Source organism: Equus przewalskii, chromosome 1 (genome assembly GCF_037783145.1).
Source record: "Equus przewalskii isolate Varuska chromosome 1, EquPr2, whole genome shotgun sequence".
NCBI classification, from domain to species: Eukaryota; Metazoa; Chordata; class Mammalia; order Perissodactyla; family Equidae; genus Equus; species Equus przewalskii.
In genome coordinates, this window is record NC_091831.1 from 82,721,058 (window position 1) to 82,737,019 (window position 15,962).

Consider the following 15,962-nt stretch of genomic DNA (forward strand, 5'->3'; position numbering starts at 1 on the left):
CTCCCTGAGATTTTGCTTCCTGCTAGGAAAACCTTTCTTCCCTTAGCATATCATGATTTGGAGCTTAGCCATTTTTCTGTGCCTTTATAGAGATTTTCCTGAAGGTGTAAATCAGGTAGAATGCCAGTGACATGCCACGGCGAGTGACGGAGTTGGGTGGAGGAGGGACACGTGCATAAAGCAGATCTGTTTCCTATTTCATTGCTCCTCTGCTCACTGCAGTGAGGGCCTTTGGGCAACTGACTATAAAATAAGCCTAGATGACAGCAATGGGGAAACTGGTCATACGACACAGCGGGACCTAAAAGCTTCTGACACTTTTGTTCTTGTCCCGAATCAAAGTGTACATCAGGGCTCTGTCCCTCTATTGACTGATTGCCAACTGAATTGGTGAAGGCAGACTAGCGGGGGCCCTGGAGGCCTCCTGGGCTGTCAGATGAGCGAGGTTCCTGAGGCTGTGCCCATCTCTGGTGCCCAGAGGCAGCCGCTTTGTCTTATGGTCAGTTCATGCAGCTGAACAAACAGCAGCTAAAATGTTTCCACAGAGTTGACCATAATTGTCTCCATGGTCTAATCAAACAAAACTTTGTTTCAAGTATGCTAAAAAAATGATTGAGTTGCAAAGGAGTAATAGGAATATATGTGATACAAGTTTTTCTAAATGATGCTGGCATAACGTATATGTCTATAAACTGTATCTTTACATGTAAACTTTGTCCACTTACCAATAATATGGTAGCTACTTGCCACACATGGCTACTGAGTATTTGAAATGTGGCCAGTCCAAATCGATAAAACACATACTCGATGTTTGAAGACTTAGTTCATAAGAAGAGTGTAAAATATCTCAATAATTTTTTTCATATTGATTACATGTTGACATGGTAATATTTTAGATATATGGGGTTAAATAAAATATAAGATTCAGTTTACTTTGCCTGTTTGCTCTGACTTTTTATTTTATTTTTATTTATTTATATTTTTTGAGGAAGACTGGCCCTGAGCTAACATCTGTGTCCACCTTCCTCTACTTTATATGTGGGATGCCTACCACAGCATGGCTTGCCACGGGCTGCCATGTCCGCACCCAGGATCCGGGCCAGTGAAGCCCGGGCCGCCGAAGCCGAACGTGCGAACTTAACCACTGAGCCACCGGGCCGGGCCCTGCTCTGACTTTTTAAAGCGTGGCTATTTAAAACGTGTGGTTTGCCTTTGTAGCTCACAGTCTATTTCTACTGGACGGCACTGATCTAGAGCATGCATAACGGACTCTGTCATAAAAATTAGCAGCATGAAATCTCTTTATGTAAAACAGAAATAATTCAGCTACTCGACAGTTTTCGTTTGGAGGCTGATCCGTTTCATTTGTAATCGACTGAAGGATTTATCTTGTTCACGCCGCACGATACAGGTCCTACGTTTGAAGTCACGCTGAGAAAGAACGCCAGTGGTCTGGGCTTCAGCTTCACGCAGATGGAGAGAGCCCGCTGCAGCCATCTCAAGAATGATCTCGTGAGGATTAACAGGCTCTTCCCGGGGCAGCCAGCTGAGGAGAACGGGGCCATCGCGGCTGGCGACATCATCCTGGCCGTGAACGGGAGGCCCACGGAAGGCCTCGTCTTCCAGGTGGGGTGCGAGGAGGGAGGCAGCCCCGTGTGCAAGCTGAGGTCAACCATGCTGCACCCAGGCTCTCGCCCCGCAGGGAATGCTCCAGGTTCTTGAAAATTGTACTTGGAGCCTAGACTTTGATTGCCACTGGCAGAACATTCTCACATTTAATTTTCCATTCCACTTCCTAAATGTCTGACCTTGAGTGGGCTTTTCTTTTAATTCAGTTCATAGTGAAACTGCAGCTGAGGCCCTGGCTTCTGTGCCGGCTGAGGGTCTCCTCACACACATTCCGAGGGGGCTGACAGGGTGAAGGGACTGCAGTGGGTCCCTCTCTGCCCTTTGTCCCACGTCTCTGTTTAAGTTTACAGCTTTTGATGTATAGTATTGCACTGGTTATCCTGTGTGTGATAAAAAATATAATTAAAAAAAGAGAGTGAAAAGGGCGCTTCTCAATGTTTATAGCACAAAATCGCAATGAAATATTATATGTTATCAGTCAGGGTCCTGGCAGAAAGTGGAGTCATTTGAGGAGAGTTTAAGATAGGTGTGGGACAGTAGTTGGGAAGCTCCGGGAGAGAGCAGAGCCCTGGGGCTGGGAACAGTGGCTGCAGTTCTGCACGTCCCTCAAGTCCAAAGGGGTATGGGAAGGGGAAATTAGCCAACCCCAGCAACTGAGAGCTGGGCAGAGCAGACCCTGCCATTTCCAGCCAAGCACTGTGCATCGCCTTTGTGGGTGCTGCACGCCGGCAGCCTTGGCTCCTTGCACGTTGGGAGGTCAGGCCCACAGTGGTGTTCTCCAAAGTTCTCTGGAGCAGAGAAACAGATCAAGGTGGGGGGTGGAGGGGCCAGTGCCAACGAGATAGCTGGGAGCACGGAGGAGGAGCCCAGCTCTGGGCCAGCCCCACCTCTAACCGCAGAGTGTGGTTTCTCCTAGGAGGTGCTCCATTTACTGCGAGGGCCCTCGAAGGAAGTCACACTCCTGCTGTGCCGCCCGCCCCCAGGTGCGCTGCCTGAGATGGACCAGGGATGGCAGGTAAGGGTGGCGCCCTCCGCTCTCTCGGCACGCCTCGTGCTCAGGCACCCTGCTCTTGTCTGCTGGGTCCTGAGGAGCCCAGCTCGGCGTTAGCTCGGGCTCAGCACGACCTTTGCCTGCTGGGGCGGGGGAAATAGCTGGTCCCCAGCCTCCATCAGTCTGTGGCCGTTCCTGAGGCCCTGTCTCTGTCTTCTCCTTCCCCTCTTGCTCCTGCCTCTTTCCAGCTTGGGGTCTTCTGAAAATGGTTACATGTTTAGAACGTGGCTGTGAAACTTCTAGAGCCAGGCTCCCTGGCAGCCCAAGGATCAGAGAGGGGAAACCCAGAGCAAGGGGAGTAGGTGTGAAACCAGAGGGAGGGAAAGTAGGAATTTCCATTGAGAGGAGTGAAGTGGAGAACAGGCTGCATGGCCACCCTCCCAAAGCATGAATTAGACACGCATGGTCTGGTGCAAAGAAAAGAGGCTTTAGAATCAGGAAAATTCAGGATGTTTACCTTGATGCCTGTGTTAGTCAGGTTATCCAGAGCAATGTGTATGTGTATCTACAGGCTCTCTAGCTCTGTATCTCTATCTCTATCTACATAGAGAGAACGATTTTAAGTGATTGGCTCATGTGGTTGTGGGATTGTGGGGGCTGGCTGATGTAAATTCTGCAGGCTAGGCTGGCAGGCTGGAAACCCAGAGAGGTGTGTATGGTGCAGTGTGAGTCCTAAGACAGTCTGAAGGCAGAATTTGTTCTTTTTTGGGAGATCTCAGTCTTTTTCTCTTAAGGCCTTCAACTGATTAGATGTGGCCCACCCACATTTTGGAGGATGATGTGCTTTACTCCAAGTCTCATTTCAATGTTAATCTCATCTAAAAGATACCTATGCAGAAACGTCTAGACTAGTGTTTGACAAAATATCTGGGTACTGTGGCCTAGCCCAGGTTAACACATAAAATTAACCATCACAGTACCACCTGTTGGGTGCCCGGGACACAGACTCTGTTGCAGAGATTCAAGCACAGGAAGTTTGTGGAGCCAGATGTTGGGAACACCTGGGGAGGGTGAGGGGAGCAGGGAGCAGGGCTGGGTGGAAGGGAGTTGAATGAGGCACAGCTGCACAGATGCTGTGGCTGACACAGGGAGCTCTGGAGCTTGGATGGCCCCTGGGAGCTGTCCTGACCTGGGGCAAGAAAGCCCATGCCTTTGGTCCCCGTGTCAGTCAGCACCGGGATGTGCGCTGCCCCCAGGGGGTGGCCTAACTTGACTGAGGCAGCTCCTGTGAGCTGAGCCCAAGTCCCGGGGAGGGGCTAGCTGTGAGCTGTCCTGGCAACTGGCGGATGAAAGCCTCAGTCCTGGAGAGGGGTCTTTGTGGGCACCCCAGAATCACCCGCACCTGCTCTGCCACTCGCTTGCTGGGCCCTGGGCACATGTCTACCGTCTCTAGGCCTCATGATTCCTTAGGTATAAGACGCGGATAAGATCAATCACTTATCATCACTGAGGGTGACAGTCACTGGAGACGGCATAGGGGATTTGGTGACCTAGATCCTCTGAATTCTTGGACTTGAAAAGTTCATTTGATACAGACTTAGGTGAGGAAAGAGCTATAGGAAGGAAATCCAGAAGCTGCCACTTTGGAAAAGAAGGTAGATGATGTGTTAAGTAACTGAACAGGGTGGGCGCAGGTCAAGTTTCACACACCCGAAGATCGGGCCAACGGGAAAGGCCAGGGACGCTGTCCTTCCGGTCTAGAGAATAGCTCCTCCCAGAAGAGCCCAGAAGAGCCCGCTGGACAGGACTTGGGTTGAGGTACTATGAGCTTGCTTTCTCTCTCCTCCTACCTGACAACCACATGGAATAGGAATTGCCATTCATTCATGCGGCTCCAGAGGTCAGATTGAAGACCGAGGAAAGAGGCATTTAGCTCATAAGTAGAAAAGCAGTTATGAGAACGAGGCAGCCATGCAAACGCCTGGAGTAAGGTCATTCCAGGCAGAAGGAATCGCAAGTGCAAAGACTCTTGAGACAGGAATGAGCCTGGACGTTGAGAGACAGAAGATAACAGATGTGCCTGGACTGCAGTTACTGAAGGGGAGCGCGGAAGGGGAGGAAGTTGTAGCGAGAGTCAGGGGCCATATCATGCAGGGCCTTGTAGGCCTTGGTAATATGCTGATTCTATCCTGGCTGCAACGGGAAGCCATTGGGCTGGGAAGGGTGGGAGGGTGAGGGGTTAGCAGGAACGTGCCCTCGTCTGGTCTAGACTTTAGAAAGATCACTCCGGTTGCTGGTGGAGATGGACGGGAGCCAGTTAGCCAGCAGCCATTTGGGCAAGATGTTATTGTGGCATGGACTCAGGTTGTAACAAATAGTTGGTAAGAAGTAGTTGGATCTTGGAAGCAGAGCCCATAGGATGACTTTTGGATTAGATGTGGGTATGAGGAAAGAGAGCAATCCAAGTTTGGCTCGAGCAACTGGAGGAATGGCGGTACTACTTACCAAGACAGGGTATGCTTGGAGGGCAAAGTTTAGAGCAGTCCACGAAGAAGCAGGAGTTCCTGACAGCACGCCAACCCAGAAAGTTTATGCAACAGCCAATGGCGATGTCCATCAGGCTGTTGTCTGCAGAGAATTGGCATGAAGTCAGGGCTGGAAAAAGTGGATTTGGGAATTGCCAGCAAGTAACGTCATTTAAAGCCATGCAATGGAGGAGATCATTTTGGGGAAGAGTACAGATAAAGTCAAGAGGAGGGCTGAGACATGAACCACGGGACACCCCAATGTGGGGAGGTCTGGTTCAAAGAGCCAGAAAATGAGACTGAGAACAAGGGGCCTGGGAAGTGGTAGGAAAACCAGGCAAGGGCAGAGTCCGGAGTAAACTCCATGCTTAAGTGAGTTAGTGAGTAAAGGATGCTCTCGAGACAGAGGGAGGGACCAACTATGCTGAATGAGATGAGGACGGATGACTGTCCTTTGGCTTTAGAAAGATGCAGGTCATTGGAGACCCTGATTAGAGCTTTTGCAGTTGAATGATGGGGATAGAAGCCTGGTTGGGGTGGGCACGAGGGAGAAAGGGGGAGATGAAGAGCAGAGAAATTGGGTGGCTGGCAGTTGGAGGAGGATGTTGGGGTGGGCATGCAGGCTGGTCAGTAGAAATGCTATGGGGAGGTGAAGGCTTCTATCTGAATGTGTCCACTCTCACTGTAAAGTAAGAGGCAAGGATGGGGTGGGGCGATTGTTGGAGACTTGAGGAGAGAGAAGAGGGCAGAGAGAACAGGAAGCCGAATTTACTAAGGAAGTAGAGAAAGATTATGTGGCAGTCTTGAGTGCCCACTCGACATCTGCGCTCACACAGTTGACATTAGTCTGTGGCTCAGAAGCGGGCCACTGTGAAGTCCACATCTACTGTCACTAGGAGTTGGAGTTAAAATACAGTGCCTGGGAGTAACAAATGATGGAGGCAGACAGGGACAAGAGGCGGGAGCTCAGAGTTTCCAGTGTTTTTATGAGAGCGTTGGTGGGGCAGAAGCATGGAATCTCAGCAGAGTGAAAGGAAAGGGAGGACGTTGGTGGTGGGGGAGGGGGAGGCATGGTGAAAACATGGTGGGTCCATCGACGGGAACCTTGGAGAGGTCCAGGATTGCTGGAGAGTGTGTACTGGGGATGATGAGCCAGAAGGAGAGGAATAATTAAAGGTGAGATTTTGGAGGTCTCCCAAGGAGCATAAGAGAAAACATAACTGTGCTTACTGTTGAGTTTTTACCTGATCCATTTTGAATTTTGATTTTTGGCATGCCCTTTATAAAGTACACTGTGTATCAGTAGTGTTGTAAGTGTTTATGGTTTATAATTAAGTAAAAGTTCCTATTTGGTGTGCATCCCCTCTCATTTCAGGGAGTAGCAATCAGAAAGGCGAGGAGACCTGTGTGCTGGGTGGCAGAGAAAGGTTCCCCTCTTAGAGGAGAGGGCTGGGGTGGGAGCCCAGCCCTGACGGCTTGAAAGTCCACACGCTCCCTTACACAGGGATGTAGGTCATGGAGTGGAAGTGCTAAAAGATAACTCTCAGGAAAAGATAAGATCCTGACTCTCACACAGATGTAAAAATGAACGCACGTTGATGATTTGATACAAGTCATTCAGCGAGGAAACCAGGCAGACGTTAAAACAGGTTCAAAAGGGATTTCAAAGAATGACCTGTTTATTTTTACAGAGTTAAGAAATAGGAATGAATGCAGCTAGAAGCAGATAACCAGAAGGTTGTGCTGTAGACAGTGCACAGTTTCCTACAGAAGCACAGATTTTTTTTTTCCTGTAAAAAGTTGAGCATTATTAGCACGTCATAGCGGGCCATCAGTCATAACCTAAAAGGCCCAACAGGGATGGCAGCAGTTGAGGAGAATCAAGTGCTGTCCGGAGAAGTGAGGAGGAGAGCCAGGACCGGGCATCGTGATGGGAGGGGCGACGGGGCTCTGGAAATGGGCCATCTTGGATGGGGACTGATGGAGACAATGAGACTAAAAAGAATTCCCTACTGGAAAGTGGCATAAAGAGACATTGTTACTTCCGTTTTCGTATTTTCTAAGTTTTCCAAATTTTTTTATTAAAAAAAATAATGTTCATGTTTATTGAGAGCTTCTAATGTCCCCAAGCTAAGGGGCTTGGCGATGGTTAAGTGTGTTGCTTAGGGCCCAGTGGGAGCTGGGGTCCTGCCGAGAGGGGACTGACCCCAGAGCCCATCTCTTAACTGCTCTGCTCTATAATCATATTAAAAAAATTACTTTTTTAAACTAGCAATTTTTAGATCTTGTTCGGTGTGCGTCATGGATCCAGTAATCCTTGGCGTTTCTTCGAATAGATACCCGTGCTCTCAGCAGACAAAGAATTCACCAGGGCAGCAGGCACTGACTCAGAGCAGAGCCCCAGCCTGGATCAAGAGGACAGCCAGAGGGACAGTGCCTCCCTGGACACAGGGGAAGGCCTGGGTCTCAAGCCAGAGTCTTTCCAAAAGGCCACCAGAGAGGCCCAATGGGACCAAGATGTAGAGAGACCCTTGGCCACTTCCTTGCCGCGTCGTCCTCAGGACTCCCACCCTCACTTATGCAGACTCCACCAAGAACTGGAGGCAGCGGCTCTGCCTACCTCTCTGGAAAAGGACGTGAGGCAAAATTGCTATTCCGTTTGTGATATCAGGAAACTTGAAAGGTAAGAATCACCATGCTTGCAGACATTTTGTAAACTGTATGCATTTTATTGCCGGAAATTACAATCGAGCAATCAGTAACGGTGCTCACTGCTTCCTGGGCCCAGCACTGTTCTCGCCATTGGGAGGGGAGGCGGAGACAAGAGGAGTGTAATACAGGTCTGGGGCTGCTGTAACCACAGCTTGTGAGCCTGTGGGAAAGCAGACCCCACCCTGTGGTCTTTGGATGCCCCTCGAGCCTACAGGCAGGCCTCGGGGTTTTCCCAGCGCACAAACCTTTGTCCTGCACCCCGCATGGCCCCTCAAAGCATTGTGGTGAGACAGAAGTCCCCTTGTATGCATCCTCATTTCTACTGCTAATACAATGCTTTACAATCAGCATCAGCTTTAGAGAAAAAACACATCTGCATCTTCAAAACCAGACTGAAACATTCAGTCTAATAGCTATTTTTAACTTGGCCTCATTTTTGTGCCCCCTCTCCCCACCCAAGTATTTTCAGTTCTCAGTCTTCTTCTGATGGAAAACATACTCTTCGATTCCATTTGGCAGTATTTATTACACACACCCAAGGTGCGTGGACACCCGTGAGGAGCAGAGAGCAGGGGACCGATACTGAGAGGGTAAGATACTGCTCCTAGGTGTGTGCTGCCTGGATGCCCGGGCGCAAAGCAGCCAATAACCAAGAACACTGGTTTGTGTTTGGCTCTATATAAACCCGTTGAGATTAGATGGCCCTTTTTTGTTGGTCATCTAGGAGACCGACAAGGGCAGATCTATAGGGACTGGCATGTGACATGAAGGAGGAAGCAGCCAGTGAAATGCAATTAGGCAGGATGAGATGTGTGACACCTGGGAGCCGGGCATACGTTCCTGAAAAGTGTTCAGATAGAATTTGGAAAAGAATACTGCACAGCCAAACAAAACCCAGCAAGGCTGCAAAGTAGAAGAGAATGGGCAAGCATGTTCATGGGTGCTATTCATTTTCATTGTCTGAAAATGCATAAACACAGTGTATTTATAGTTCCTTACAATGCATTCGAGGCAATAATCGATATACTTGATCAGACGATAAAGGAAATAGCCCTCCGAGATTTATCCAAGGACAACTGTTACTGCGATCTTGTAGGGAATATAAGAGGGGCGGTGCTTCCCTGTAGGCATGGGGCCACTCTTTCAGATTTGTAAAGGTTTTACTGCCAGATAGTTTGGGGTGACGGACAGAGACCCGGAATACTGGGTTGTAAAGTGACTCTGGGTTTAGGTACAAGCCCGGAGTTTGACTTGTCATGTGCCTTTAATCTAATTTGGTGATCAATAGTTAATATTATTATTATTATTATTTTATTAATCATTAGTATAGATAGTCACTGTTTCATTCATGGACTCACAGAATCTCAGGGTTATCCAATAAGAAAAGAGATCTAATCCAACTCATACCCCACGTGGAATCTCCTTTGTAACATCCCCGAAGTAGGGGCTGCTTTTGCTTGAGTACCTTCATGGGTGCAGAACTTGCTGCTTCTGACGGTGGCCCGTTTTATCCTCACAGAGTTCTTGAAAAAAAGTACTTCCTTATATGAAGGTCAAATGTGCCTTTCTCTGTCTTCTACTTGTAAATAGACCCCTGTTTCCTCTGACGTTTTTGTCATTCCCTTATTTTTTGCAAGAAACATCACATTATTTTACTTTTCTGAATCAAATTAAATTTGGCTTAATAGCTCTACTCTCAAGGGTAGACCAGTTGTCCCAAATCTGCCATCCTTGGAGGCGGTTGCCCCCTCCTAGAATTACACAAGAGTCCTCAGGGCTACGTTTTTGCTGTATTTTCTCTCCCCTACTCAGGAACCTTTTTTTCCTCTGAAGGAAGGACTCAAACCATGTTAGCATCTTCTCCAACGGGACGTTAGCTTGCCCTTAATCACACATAGTTGGTGACTGCCCCCTACAGGAAGAAACGCGTAGCACGTGCCCAGCGATCTCTGAACACAGTTCCCCCTATTCCTGGTGGGCTTGCGGCTCTTTGCAGACCCTCTCTTAGAAGTGTCTGCAACTCCCTTCTGAGGTGGCTGTCCCAGGCAATTGCCTCTTTGCTTCTCGCATCCGGGAGTCAAGCTCTCTTTCTGCACTTTGGAACAAAAAGAACACGGACTTCTTGATCCTACAACCTTGGTTTCAGCTTTCCCATTTACTAGTGTCCCTGGAGAGTAGACTTCCCTGAGCTGGAGGCTTCGCAAATGTAAACGAAGACCCCAACAATTCCACGGGGCACCGTGCAGGTCAACAGCGATGACACGTGCAGAGCGCTGTCACAGAGCCTGGCACACAGCAGGAATGCAACACAAGTCAGGTTTCTTTCCCTTTCCTGAGCTATTTCCAGCTAAAGGACAGATCCCATGAATTGCAATTCCCAGCAAATTGCCAGAATTTGCCATCTGCCAGGTGGCTACCTCCCAAAGCCGGGTGGCTGCCAGCACCCCAGCAAACCCGGAGTGTTCACGGAGAAGATGAGTGCCACTTTTCCTTCCTTGGTCTCTTCTCTTACCACACTGCATATCTAGAGACTGTACCATATAATAGTAGCTCTTTATGAAGTGTGTTATGATGAAGTGGTACAGTACTTTCTCATGGAGGGATGCTGGGATTGTGTGCCTGCCAAAGGGAGGACTTGGCACTTGGCTTGAGTGACATCTTATGCAGGGTTAGTTTCTAAAGTTAGGGCATAGAGCAGAAATCACATCAAGTCGCATGACCCTCAGACATCCCTTCCGAAGGTGTGATGTTCTCTGCACCCCTGGTTTGGAGCAGGTCGCATTTTCTCTGGCTGAGCCTCAGATGAAGTCTGGTGGTTTGCGTTTATGGGCCATGCTGTCTGCAAAACGCTTATGTTTAAATACTGGCCTCATTGGAATGAGGGGATGGCAGAGTCAAGTCTCCCACTTACACTCATGGAGTGGAAAGTCGGTCATTGCAGAAGTTTTAAGGTTATTTCTCTCTCTCTCTTTGACTAGCACATGCAGTTAAATTTGTGTTATTAAATTACGTGTAGTTTCAGCAAGTAGCATTTGGTGAAAGTGACGATAGAAGTCTTTGTGGTTATTTAGAATGCAAAACCAAGGTGGAGTCCTGGAAAGGAAACTGAAGTCACTACAGACCTTCTGGGAGGCGCTGCTCCTGGAATAGCAAAGGATGATTAGGAGGCTAAGGGTCTAACTCAGCTGCAGCTGCCCACCAGCTGTGACATCAGAGTAGCTGGGCGAGGCATGAGGCTGCCAGGTGAGTGGCGCTGTCACTCAGGTGGGAGGTCACCTGAAGTCAGAGCGTGACTGAGGGGAGTGTGTGAGGCAGATGCCCGCGAGGCACTATGGTCGTCTAGTGTGGCAGAGCAGAGCCCGCAGCAGGCTAGGGCCTGGGTGCCAACTTTAGCATGGTTCTCTCCGCACGCCTGTGGGCTCCTTGGGAAACCTCTCCCCCAATACACACCTAGCCAGGCACACCACTCTGACCTCTCCTAAATATTGATCTCCAGCTCAGGACTATCATTTGAGCTTCAAACCCAACAGTCCACTGGAGCTCTCTACTTGATGTCTTAGAGAGACGGCAGACTCGACCTGCCAGATGTTCAACTCGGCACTGGCAGGAGCACAGCCCCCCAGCTCCTGGTTGCACTGGCCGGGGCTGACAGGGACGTCGGGTGGGGCCTGATGCTGGGAAACTGGAGAAGGCTGAGCCTCACGTGAAGGGAGACAAAACCTGAACTTTGCTGTGAGTTTACCCACAGTCAATAGGGCAGTTACAATACCTAGCAGCTCAGGCCTGAAAGGCTATCTACTCTTTTGCCTTGTCTTCCTTGGAGGTGGACATGATTTTGGTGGCCCAAGTCCTAAAGGACAGATGTCCAGGAAAGTTTGGCACAGGGTCTTCCATTCTCAGTTAATATCCTGGAGCAAGCAGAGGCTTCACAAGGATTTCACTGACCTCAGAGCTGACCTGGCTCCTTCCTTGAAAGCGGTTGCTGCAGAGTTGCAGGATTTGGGGGGCCTGGTTCTGGGGCCCTGCCAGCTTGTGTTGGGGAGGCGGCTGTGCAGGGAGCCCGAGTAGGGTCTCCAGGGTCTCCTCGGGGTACCACCTGTCTGTACAAGGCTCCTTTTGTCAGATAGCTTGGGAGGGAGGGAATGAGGGCAGGGAGCAGCTGAGGTGATTGAGTGTTCTTGGGGGCGAGCAGAGAGCTCCCAGCAGCCTGACCCCTTCTGGCTTTAGATGGCAGCCCTGCTGCCTTATTCCCAGAAGCCCTGAGCTGGCCTTGAGCCCTGGGTGAAGGACTCTTCCTCTCTACCTGGCATGTCCACCTGCCACAACATCTGGCCTTGCTCTAAAGCCATGCCACTGTCCTCATCAAATTCCCCAAATCTGCAAGTCTTGCCCGTTCCATGAAGCGGGTTCTGCCTGGGGATTCCCAGGGGCTTTCTGGTACCTCTTCTTTCCTTGCTCACTTTTCCTCATGCCCACAAACTCCAGGTCAGATCTCCAAGAGCAGCTGGGGGCATGTGTGGAAGGAATGCCTAGGGCCGTTCTCCCTGACTTGTGGTGAGACGATGGCCAGGATTTCACTGTGGGGACCACTGAGCCCTCTCCAGACCATCTGAGCCCCTTGTCTCTTGCCTCTCAGGCTGACGGGTCTCTGTGTGGGCAGGGCGGGTAGCCGGAGCCCCAAATCAAACCCGGAGAGCAAGGAGCTCGTTGGAAAGGTCGGAGGAGTTTGGTGGTGGGAGCTGAGGCGTGGACCATCAGGGGCTGCCCTGGCGGACTGCACGTGATGCCTCCTGCTTCTCCCTGGCAGGGAGGGAGGGAGAGGCGCCTGCTGGGGGTCGGGGGTGGGGGCAGGTGGGCCTGGGCGACAGGCTGGATTTCTGGTTCTTTGACAAAACTTCCACGGTGTTCCCCTCTCTATAAGAAAACGCACTTTCTGCATGATTCGGTCAAGGGCTCTAAGGTTTTAAACCAATTTTCCTTCAAAGTGCTTAGCAATTTTTAAATATTTTTTTCTTAAAGTGAGTGTCCCTGGAGCATACAGTCTCCTTTTCACTGGCACGAGTGTTGGTATATTTACATGAAATGCACATTTACTTGTACCCTGCGGCTCTCATGAGCAGAAATAATGTTTCTTCTGCAGCAAAATTCAGTTGGGACAGGTGCTTCGGCTCTACTGAGGAAGAGAGCCGGCTGTGTGGGGGTTTGGGAGGTGCCAGAGTTGATTTTAAGGGAAAGAGACATTTCAGGAAAGGGGGTGGGGGGCAGGGGCCACATAACAAACCCAGCCCATTGATCTGGGGGTGGGGAAGAGGCTAATAATCAAGGATCTGGGTGTTTGGTAAAAAGCTTCGTCTATGTGCACTTTTTTTAGCTTTTCCTGCTCATCCTCTCTAACCAGACTCTCAACAGATATTTTCTGAGCACCTTCTCTGCATGTTTGAAGCTCTGTGCAAAATGCTCTGCCGTCTGCATGGACAGCTCTTTCCAATCAACGCGTGCGTGGCGACCTCCAGGCAGCCCCTGGAAGGCTTGATCTTGTCGCTGTGGCATCTGCGTCTTCATCGCCAGACGAGGAACCTTGCTGTTCATCTGCTTCCTGTGCCACACAGGGAGTAAATGTCACTCCAGCTGGCTGTCTCTCCGAACAGGCACTTTTTCAGCGCTCAGAAAAGGACCTGATATTTGCACCAAGTGCTGTGAAGGTCACCTGCTTGAGTTGCTCCCAACCTTCTGCTCTAGCCCTTTCCATGTAATTCTTCTGTTGAAATGCTAATCATGATCATGGCGGTAATGATGGCGTCTCCTACTTACTGAGAACTTACCCTGCACCAGGAGCCGTGGATGGCTGTGTCAGAATGATTTAATTTAAGCATCCCAGTAATCTTGTTAGTTTCTTGACCCTCCCATTTTTCAGATGAGAAAACTGAGCTCCCAGAGAAGTTAAGAAACTTGCCCGAGGTCTGACCGACTCCCCACATGAAGGGGAGTCCTAGAACTGGGTCATGTCTCTGGTTCGATGCTGTGCCCTCTGACGGGTCCCCCACGGTCTCCTGGGCTTGGTAAGGATCTCGCGCTGCTTCCATAACGCTGTGCTGCCTCAACCATAGCACTTACTACCTGGATTGTTGCATTTGTTCCCTGCTGGCCCTTCTCATTGAATCGGGCCTCCTCAAGGACAGGGGCCATGCCTTATCCACTGTTCATTTCCTGGTCCCAGAGATGTCTCTGGCAAGAACTGTTTGAACCCTAGCTGGCTCTCATCGTGTGTCATGATGAGCATCCTCAAAGGCAAGGGAAGGCGGGGAGAGGAATTTCTGATCTATGCTGGAAGATGCACGGGTTTCTGTTTTCTAGTCCTGAAGTGGACATGGATGATGAAGGTGACGTGTGCCATCCACCTGAAGCCTCTTCTCCCACCACGGAGGATGAAGCGTATCCTACCATCAACTCTGCGTCCGAAGGCCGGCTACCCTGTGGAGAATGCTTGGAGGCAGATTCAGAGACCATCCCCTTGCCACAGTTCTGTTCTTGGGGTGCTCTCTGGGAGTCTTTGCCTCTGGAAGTGTCCATTGATAGTGAGAGCGAATGGCAAGATCTAGAGGAGGTCGTGGACCCAGATGATGGTGCCTCGGGTGGGTATCACTCTGTCTGGGTGGAATGAGGCTGGGCTGAGTTCTTCTAGTGGGACTCACAAGAGGCCACTTTGGCTAGGTTATGGTTCATGGGCATCATGCGTTTCCCCCTAGGGGTCACACATCATCACACCCGGCATTTTCGCTGAGTACTTACCATGGTCCATGTTCCATGATAACAACCCTATAAGATAGAGTTATCACCATCCCCCTTTTACAGATGACACATTTGGGACTTTCTGGGGGTCCTACAGTGAGTAAGCGACAGAATTGGCATTCAACCCCAGGTCTCCCACTCCACAGACCACGTGTTCACTGCTCTCCTCTGCTGCCTCCAGCACTTGGCTGGACACCATCTCTCCTCAGGCCTCTCTCTTTCAGCAGGCTGCTTGTGAAGTGCTGATTCCTGTTTTGCCTGCCCCTGCCCACCCCTGGGCTAGATCTGATATTTCAGAGACGACTCATGGCATCATGTAACTGCGCCCTTCTTGAGCCACTGTGGCTCCACACAGTAAGCTCTTTCTTGTTCAAGAAAGTCAAACTGTTGACACAAGATGCCACAGAAGTTGGGACTGGGTCGCCAGGCTCGGGTCGGGTGCTACTGAAGAAGACGTGAGAGGAGTAGGGAAAACAAAAACCGTCAGACTGGAAATAGAGTGGGTGAAACTCTTGACGGGTTGGTGAGCCACCCAACTTTCTGTTAAAGTGCCTACAACATGCATAGTTGCAGTATTTAAAAAGGGCTGAATGTTCAAGAAACGTTCACATAAACGCATTTTCAGGGAGAATTGAAACTGACCACGGCATCGGCTCGTGAAGACTTAGTAATAACTGAAACACACTCATTCACTTTCATTCTGTCGCGTCTCAGCTACGTTTCCCCACAAATAATTGAACTGGATTCTTAGAGGAGAGTGGCAGGTGAGCTGATGAGGTGGGTGGATATTTTAAATTCAAATATAAAAAAAACGGGCTGGTTCTTATCTGAAATAGGAAGCAACAAGTTACTAGAGGGGATGACATGGAAGCTTTGGGGACCGTGTGAGTCGTTTCAGGGGAAGTCGGACACGCTGACAGCTTTGGGAAAGATGCATTATGGATTCGCAAAAGTGTGGAGCAAGCAGGCAGCGGCTTATATGTGGAGGGCGATCTTCCCAGAGGGGGCTCCTCAGGGCTGGGGAGCTAAGAGAAGATAGGCTCAGCAATGCTTCAGGGACCCACAGGGAAGCAACTAAGGACCATGAGTGTCAGTCCTTATGAAATGTCCCAGGAGATCTGCAGTGTCACGGAGTGGGGCTGCAGAGAACAGAGTAATGAAACAAGGTTTTACAGTAGGAGGGGCTCAGGCTCCAAGCCTGCCTCTGCCACTTACTAGCTGGGTGACCTGCAGCAAATAGCTTTTCAACCGTCTGACTCAGCTAACTGACTGCCAAATGGCAGTGATGAAACCCACCCATGCTGTTATCGCAAGAA

The 15,962-nt window shown here is 49.9% G+C and overlaps 1 protein-coding gene across 1 annotated transcript in view; it reads left to right on the plus strand.

Moving 5' to 3' along the window:
• FRMPD2 (FERM and PDZ domain containing 2) overlaps positions 1-15,962 on the plus strand; it is a 122,541-nt gene that overhangs the window by 104,811 nt on the left and 1,768 nt on the right. The window contains exons 26-29 of the mRNA XM_070615847.1: positions 1,412-1,626; positions 2,546-2,644; positions 7,482-7,828; positions 14,212-15,410. Coding sequence (XP_070471948.1) covers positions 1,412-1,626; positions 2,546-2,644; positions 7,482-7,828; positions 14,212-14,518 — 968 coding nt within the window. The 3' untranslated portion in view covers positions 14,519-15,410. The remainder of the gene's footprint in view (positions 1-1,411; positions 1,627-2,545; positions 2,645-7,481; positions 7,829-14,211; positions 15,411-15,962) is intronic.